Genomic DNA, 8,222 nt, shown 5'->3' with positions numbered 1-8,222 from the left:
GACTCTTCAGTGAAGGAGAAGAGGACATGACAACTGTTGCCAAATGAAACTACATTATCACAGCAAAAATGACAAGCAAATTATTGGAGATAAACTAAGATATCATGTTGCATAAACTTACATGGGTATTGATATTCCAAATAAACATTGAAGTAGAAACATAGATAGCATGCGACTATAATAAATTAATTTTACCATTTTTTGCCAGAATACAATGCTGCATTGGTAAAAGTAAAAACTATTGTATTCACCTCATTTTCTACATCCTCTACTCAGTGTAGTGCTCAAAACTTCCACATGGCTGTTTGACACTTGACAGGGTTTAATTGCTATGAAAGACACAGCTGACCAGTTCCGCTCTTACCACCAAAGAACAGATGACTTTGTAGGGTGACGGGAAATGAAGGGCTGGCGTGAGCAGTGCCTCCTTCTTCTTTATCCACAGTAATGGTCAGACGACCTCGTTTAGAGTTCAGCTCCACCAAATGCCACTGGCCGTCGTTCAGAGCAGAGCCTGGGTACCCAAAACCCATTAACACACACTGCTGACATATGTTCATGGCTGCACTCTAGCCATGGGCACTCATGGTAATGATAAAATTAGATATCCTCTCTCAGCATAAACTGCAACACATGCACCAGCAAAAATCATATCTTGCTCACACTGGGGGCATAACTAAAAACTATTTTTAGAAATGAGAAAAGATTGCTGGAAGGTAACTTGGTAGTAATGGGTTGCCAGTGTGTCCAGAACACACAAGCGTGTACTTTAGTTCCTGCATTTTTTGAATGACCTCCACCAAGTACCATCAGGACGGTGCCAGCCTTGTTCTGTATGACGTAAGGGACTTGATCAATATCTCATTAGCTCCTCCATTTTGCTTACTGCTTTTCCAGTGTTCTGCCAAACTGATGTGGATAGATAACCAGATCTTTGGCAATAATAAGGTAGACACTGGACTAAGTGCAATTGTTAGTGAAGCACTCATGTTTAGTTGTTTGTTCATCCCTCAGTCATAATTTATTATAAAAATGGTCACAACTGACCAGTGGACCAGTGGTTTGGATTAAGGGTTTGGGTGTACACTAACCTGCACTGAGCTCCAGCAGCGTCGTTCCATCTTTATGAATCTGTAGCTGGACTCTGGCCTCATTCAGGTACAGCCAGGCCACACCCCCTTGCTGAGGGAGGTCAAAGGTGAGCAGAAGCCCTGCCTTATTCCACGTCCTGAACTGAAACCCCACGGACAAGCCCCCCGATGTAGACACCTTCGGCCCCGGTACCTGGAGGAAGCTCTGGGGGCCGGGGAACGTCACAGCGACGGAAACTGGCTCAGCACAAGAAAAGGTCACATTGCCCTGAGAGAAACATGCAAAGTGGAGCCAGAGGAGGTGGAACAGAAAACATTGATTACTAGAGACATAAAACAACATAAAACATGAATATTAATCGGTTGCAGAGGGTGTGTCAAAGTGACCTTGTATCGCACTGATCTCATCAGCAAGTCTCCTTAAAGAGGACACTAGTATTACCATAATGATAACAGCAGAGCTTAGGATAAGATTAGCAAGCTGGAAATACCAAAGTCACCTACAGTAGGAAGTAAGACAGATAAAGAATGAAAAAGAAATAAAGACAGCATGCAATAAACCCAGTATTACAATATCGTGACCACCGTAGCAGTCCATTGTATAGAGTAGTGGTAATGACACCAGGGCCGTTGCTGCAGCAGTAACATATTACAGTTTCAGTTCTCTGATGGGAATGTAAGCCTGCTATCTTTATAATGCTCTGGAAACAGATGCCATCTAAAAGCCCTTTGTAGTGCTGTTAAAGTGATGTACAATAATTCAGGTTGGAGTGGGCTGTGCTGCTGCACAATACAAAGCAAAATGTTACCTTTAAAAACCCTCAAAAGTCTTAAGACACCAGCCCTGACACACCAATCCTCCTCCACCTACTCTTATTTCTTTATATTACTGCTCCCCTCACAAGGCTGTATAAGGCACAATTTAATCTCTGCATTAAATTGCCCCATAACATTTTGGCTAGAGCCACAGCACCATTACAAAATGACTTCTTCAGACACGTCTTTGAATCTCTAATCCTCTTTATCAATAATTCATGTTTTTCTGCTGTCTGGATCTTTACCGTAATGAGAAAGTATTTATTAATCCCTACAGAAATACTTCACAGCCTCTCCTTTGACACGCTCGCTCAACTCATCATGAATGTAGAAATATCTGAAGGTCCTAATGGCCAAGATGAGGAGGCATTAATGAGAGTCTAACCATTTACAATCCTTTGTCGTGGCTTCATTAACCAACTAGCAGCTCATTTAACAGCATCAACCGGCAGCTACAACGTCTGAGTGGTAAAGCCAATATTTCACCACTAAGACTGAATCCCGGGGATACAAAGGGAATCGAACACACACACACACACACACAGGGGGATGGATTCTCAGCAAGAGTGACCAATACAAAACTGACAAAATAACCCCATAAAATAAACTGCAGTAAAAGTTGGCAGTTAAATTTATTTAAACTTTTTATTAATTAACCTAGCTAACTTGTGTTTAGCCTAACACACTTACTATTGCAGTAACTTGGTGGTAGCTGTGTTTAGCTAGTTCTATCACGTTGAGGCCATTGTAGAGCAGGTTCTCCAGGCAGCCATGGAAGTTCCTCTTGGGCACGGCTGGTTTCTGAGAACCGAGGCTCTGGACTGCCCCTAAACTCAGCTGTTTGGGCAGAGAAACGCAGAGGTTTATGTTCACATGAGCTAATAGAAGTACAATAACTCTGCTTTTACAATGGCAAATTGTAAAATTTTCAATTTACTTTTTCCACCAGCACTTAATGTTCAATGGGTGTGTGTAATAAAGACATAAATCATTATAACTGTTTGTCTTTAGTTGTGACTTAGATGAAGATCAGATAACATATTATGAACAATTATTACTGAAAATCTGATCATAAAGGGTTCACTTCCCACTGTACAGTATAATGTAGCTAAGGTAACTTTTAATTTTGGATGTATATTCTGTGTGTTCCACCCCACCTGTTCGATGTCCCAGTGGCTGAACTCTGCGGGGATTTGAACTGTCTCAGTGTGTTTATCCACAGTGAGGTTGAGGTGAGCACTTTGCCTCTCCAGTACTACACGGTGCCAGTGCTGATCATCTAACAGGCTGCCGAGAGAAGCGAGACGTCGGGGTTCAGAGGGCGAAGTCCCACCTGGAACAGAAGAGAGTTAACAGACAAGAAGGAATAAAACATTTAATTTTCTGATCTTAATATGAAGATTTCTGTTCATGAAGTGAGCACCAGCCTAATAGAAACTTCTTTATTGTTATGAATATTTGAATTGTCTCATTATCCCACAGGGAGGATCACAGTGAAGCCATCCTCTCTCATCTCATTAGGAACTGCTGGGTATCTGCGTACTTGCACTGAGAACTGATGCCAAATATGTGATAATGCCCGATCTGAAAAACTACAGATGAAACATGGTGAGACGTCATTAATGATAGATGAGCACCAGCCAAATAAGTGCCAAATAAGTGGATCCATTCCCCCAAAGTAGTGGGAGAGAAGGTTTGTGTTTCTGCTGAGAGAAGGAACTAGAGAAAGAGCTGCATACAGGCAGTCATTAAAAATTAATTACATATGCTTCAGGGACAGTCAACTGTAACTTCAGGGAGAGAAACAGAGACAGTCTGGAAAATGACGGACAAACATATCTTTAATATTTCAGCCAAATTTTACAACTTGAATGAGAAAAGCATCCTTAGAGAGTGATAGGATGTGGGCCTCATGATACAGAGAGCGTAGTGTCCTGTCAAAACATTTACTGTGAGTTATGTGATTAGAGTCTGAATGAGTGGAAAGAGACGGTGTAATCAATATGAGAGGAGGCTTAGTCGCTGATTAATGGAATAGTTATTATGTTGTAGGAGGTACAGAAAGGGAGAGGATTTTATGATAGTGTGTCATTGAATACATGGTCTGATTACTGGCTCTGTGGCTGGAAAGAGAAAGCAGGAATCAATTTGAGAGATCACAGGGCAAACAAATAGAAAATAATTGATATAAATATATAGTGCTCTCTGTCAGTCCCTTTTCAGTGCCAATTAATCCCAGCCTATCTTGTTTAAAGTGATTGCACATGTAGGTTTATGACTGATAATTTCATTTTTTGGACCCAGTGGGAAAAACTGTGGTGTAGAATATGAAACAGCAGGGATCTCTCTTGTAAAATCTACTGTCAGTGAGTCACTGGCTGTTAAATGAATGGGGATGAGGGTCACCAAAAATCAATAGGTTGCTTCATGATGGGAGCATGAATGTGCCTAGAAAATATTAACAACCAATAAAAATCAGTGTGTGACAGTAGGGAAGGGGAAATGTCACGAGGGGTCTCAGAAATCAAAACATGTTTGTACACAGTAAAAGTTGTGTGAGTCTGCTCAGCAAAATCTTTAAATAAATAATGGACAAAAACAGCTAATTACTATAATGTGATGTTGAGGGAGGTCAGACTACTGTAGAAATGTTTGTCTCATTCTTGCAGCTTTCTGCTTTTTTTATCCAAAATATCTCTGTATCATATACAAATTCATTACAGCTGTGTACTAAATGTGATTACACAGTATGACAGCGACGGCCTTTATCAAGCTCCAAACATAACATTTATCATGCATCCTAGAGTATCTTAATGATTCTGTTGCCTTAACTCAGTCAACTTAAACGCTACAGTTTACCACACATGATGAGGTAAAATGCAAAGGTTTAGCATCGAGCATTCACTTTTCTAACTGTTGTTACAGTTGTTCTCTTTTCCAGGACAGAGTTGCTGTTTCAGTGTAGAGCTGTTACTCAGAGTTGCCTCATAAAGTGAAATGTATGAGCTCAGGGTTGCTCCCGGATGTGTTAGTGTTAGCAGAACAGAGTAGACCACATATGAGCTCAAGGTCAGTGCAGGCGACCTAAACAATCTGTAACCCAAAAAGCCCATGTACAGAAAAGGGTGGGGGAAATACAGAGGGGAGAAAAAATTAAGAGGAAGGTGGAGAGAAATGATGAGCAATGTTCTCTGACCAAGACAAAGGATGAGAAGAGGGTAAAGAGTAACAGCAACATATTGAAGAGCTAAAAGTACACAGCAGTGTCAAATCAAAGGAAGATGAAGTGTCCAGTCGAAAAGGCAAACAGCCTCTTCTGATATGAAATAAATAAAGGAATGGGAGAAAGCAAACCAAGATAAACATCAGTAATTATGACAGAAAAGAACAGAAACAAAAGTGAAGAAAGCCTGCTTGTTGTTTTCAGTGTTTGTCTGTCCCAACAGAAGCACAGCTCTTCAGATCATTTGACTATGTGACTTTAATCTCCCCTCACTGAGCTGCAGTCTGGCTTCACAGTGACGGTCTTTGAGGTGCAGCTGTTTTACTGTAATGTGACGCAGCCTTGATTCATGGTAGACCAGTGTTAAAGATGATGCTGCCACTCTTTGTGATCCATTTCCAACTAAACTAAAGAATTAGAAGAGGGATTTAAATTAAATCGTTAGGTTTCACTGATCACTCAAATGTTGGTGTGGTTCAGCAAATAGAGCAGTGTGATATGGAGCGGTAGTAAAATACCGAACATTATTAGCTCAAGAGGAGAATGAGTCCCGCCTTCGCCCGAATGCCAGCTGGGAGTGGCTCCGGCCCCCCCGTGACCCCATTCAGGGACTGAGCGGTAGAAAATGAGCGAGTGAGAGAGAGAATGAGTGAAATGTAAATAAAAAGCTACTGTTATTTTTGCAGCGGCCTTGCTGTAATTCAGTGACAGTTATATATTGTATTGTAATTAATTCTACAGTAATTTACTTGAGATAAAACTGCCAGTGTAGGCTAATGCTGTTATTTCTACACTGAATTCAATTGCGTGAATGTGGTGTAAAGTAAGTAATCTACTCTATTCCCAGAGTTAATGTCTGATTTCACCTTTTATTCCTGGTAGCTTTATTTTTAAAATGCACTACTTCTGTCCATCCATCCATCCGTTAACTATACCACTTATTGGGAGGGCTGGAGCCAATCCCAGCTGACACTGGGTGACAGACTGTAAGCTATGCATCAAGTTGTGTCCAGCTCTAACACATGATGCGCTGAACCATCCATCACGGCCATAACAGACTCAGCAGCAAAGAGTGAGCCGAGATTGAAACCAATCAGGTGTCGGCCTGCGCATCAGCCATCTCACCCAACCATAGCAAGGCTGAAGTTATTTCAGAGGGTTTATATTGTCCTCCACTTTATACAGATGTTCAGTACCACACACATACAGGACTATATGTACCACAAAGCAGCTCACAAATGGCTGCACATGACGGGAAAGAAAACGAAACAGCAGAATGTTTTCACTGAGAGAAAGGAGAAACATCTGCTAGAGGATACAGGTGGAGACATCAGGCTCCCTGACAGAAGAAATGTGTACCTGCTACATTTTTATTTTATATATGGGATGTCAAGGTAAAGATTAATCATAAATCTGATCTATCCAGGCTGCTATTTTACCTATTAAAGGTAAACATGGTAAACAACCTTATCTCCTTCTATCCTCCAGCAGATAAGTCTGGTGTTTATGCACATTTTTTGTCAAACTCCAATGCAGTTGATACGGTATAAGTATTTATAAACAGATGTCAGCATCTGTCAGTATCCGGTGTGTAGTACCTTGTCTGAGCAGCAGCAGGAGCTTTCCTCTCTCTAACTCCAGACTGAGGCTGAGTCCCTCCTGTCCCGCCTGTCCCTCTGCATGCAACAGTGTCCCAGAATTCCTGAGGGTTTTAAATTTCAGAGAGACAACTTCTCTGGACGTCCTCCTTGGCCCGGGACTCAACCTGTACACTAGACTGCTCCTGTCGCCGTCAAAACTCACCACATGAGAGGCTGCAAAACAGGGACCAGACATGTGCCATGATTCGGTCTGAGGGTCTAGGAACAGAGGTTGTTGTATGATGTACAGACTGTAAAGGCCCTCCAACAAACATCTGGATAGTTCTGCCTGTTAGTGTGTTACAATGTCTGCGTGTGACAGTGAGGAGAAATCTCTCAGGGAGGGCAGGATCTGTATTCTATTTATCATGTATAATAAAAAGAATTAAATATAAATCTATTCTAGTTGGGGGTTTCGGCTAAGTGAGCACAAAGTGAGCTTTTGCACGTCTTTGTAGTCACTTTGCTTTTGAAACTACATCCATCCATCCATTTTCCTCCGCTTATCCGGGACCAGGTCGCGGGGGCAGCAGTCTAAGCAAAGATGCCCAGACTTCTGTGCTGTTCAAACACTGTTAATAAACTGGCAGCTGGGCAGTTTTTTCTTTTTACTTTGCTCTCATAACAGACTGAGTGTTAAAGAGTTTGCTGTCTCTGGTGTTTGGATAAAATAACAATTTACTTTTTAAAGCTCAAAGGTGTTTCAGTACTTTGGTAGCAGTAGATAGCATGCTGTTTCCAAATACAATAAGGACAGCTTTTATGTGGAAATTGAAATAAGCTTTTTGTTCTCCTAAAGGGAGCATGCTGTATGTTGGCCACATTGAAATTCCCCTCAATCAGTAATATGCTGCAGTGTTATTGTCTGACTTTGTTTCCTGACTTACATCACCACCCTTACTCCTTCATCTGTCTCTTTCCCAGTTCTTTGTTTCTCATTCCTAGTTTCTTTTTTTCTTCGCATTCACTGTCACTCTTCCTCTCTCTTAGATATGCTGCCGAAAGTGCAGACAAGGGTCGTTCTGGTGGGAGAAGCTGGCAGAAATGGAGCACTGGTGAAAGCGCTGCAGGTATATCATTCCTCTGTTCACCCTGAAGGTCCTTTGTGTTCCACTGGCTTCAGTTTTCGTGACAGGCCTCCACAAACTGAGACTGTCAAAATAGCTGCTTGTTGTTTGATAAGTAGGACATTGAAACAATGTTTTGAAGGACAATGCTGATCCTTCTTGGTTAAAACTGTCAGTTGATGCTGCACCGATCCGCCTGTCAATATCCAATTCCATCCTTCCCTCACTCGTGAACAAGACCCCAAGATACTTGAACTCCTCCACTTGAGGCAGGAACTCCCCACCAAGCTGAAGGGAACAAGCCACCCTTTTCTGACTGAGAACCATGGCCTCGGATTTGGAGGTGCTGATTCTCATCCCAGCCTCTTCACACTCGGCTGCAAAC

General features: G+C 41.8%; 1 protein-coding gene across 1 annotated transcript in view; it reads right to left on the bottom strand.

The window, feature by feature from the left end:
* Positions 1–8,222, bottom strand: part of LOC109974505 (contactin-associated protein-like 4) — a 79,775-nt gene that overhangs the window by 35,326 nt on the left and 36,227 nt on the right. The window contains 5 exon segments of the mRNA XM_020624715.1: positions 365–514; positions 1,092–1,359; positions 2,598–2,744; positions 3,065–3,240; positions 6,729–6,944. Coding sequence (XP_020480371.1) covers positions 365–514; positions 1,092–1,359; positions 2,598–2,744; positions 3,065–3,240; positions 6,729–6,944 — 957 coding nt within the window.

The sequence above is a fragment of the Monopterus albus genome, unplaced genomic scaffold (assembly GCF_001952655.1).
Source record: "Monopterus albus unplaced genomic scaffold, M_albus_1.0 scaffold335.1, whole genome shotgun sequence".
Lineage (NCBI taxonomy): Eukaryota > Metazoa > Chordata > Actinopteri > Synbranchiformes > Synbranchidae > Monopterus > Monopterus albus.
Note: the sequence above shows the minus strand (reverse complement) of the source record. Positions and strands in the feature narration are given on the sequence as shown.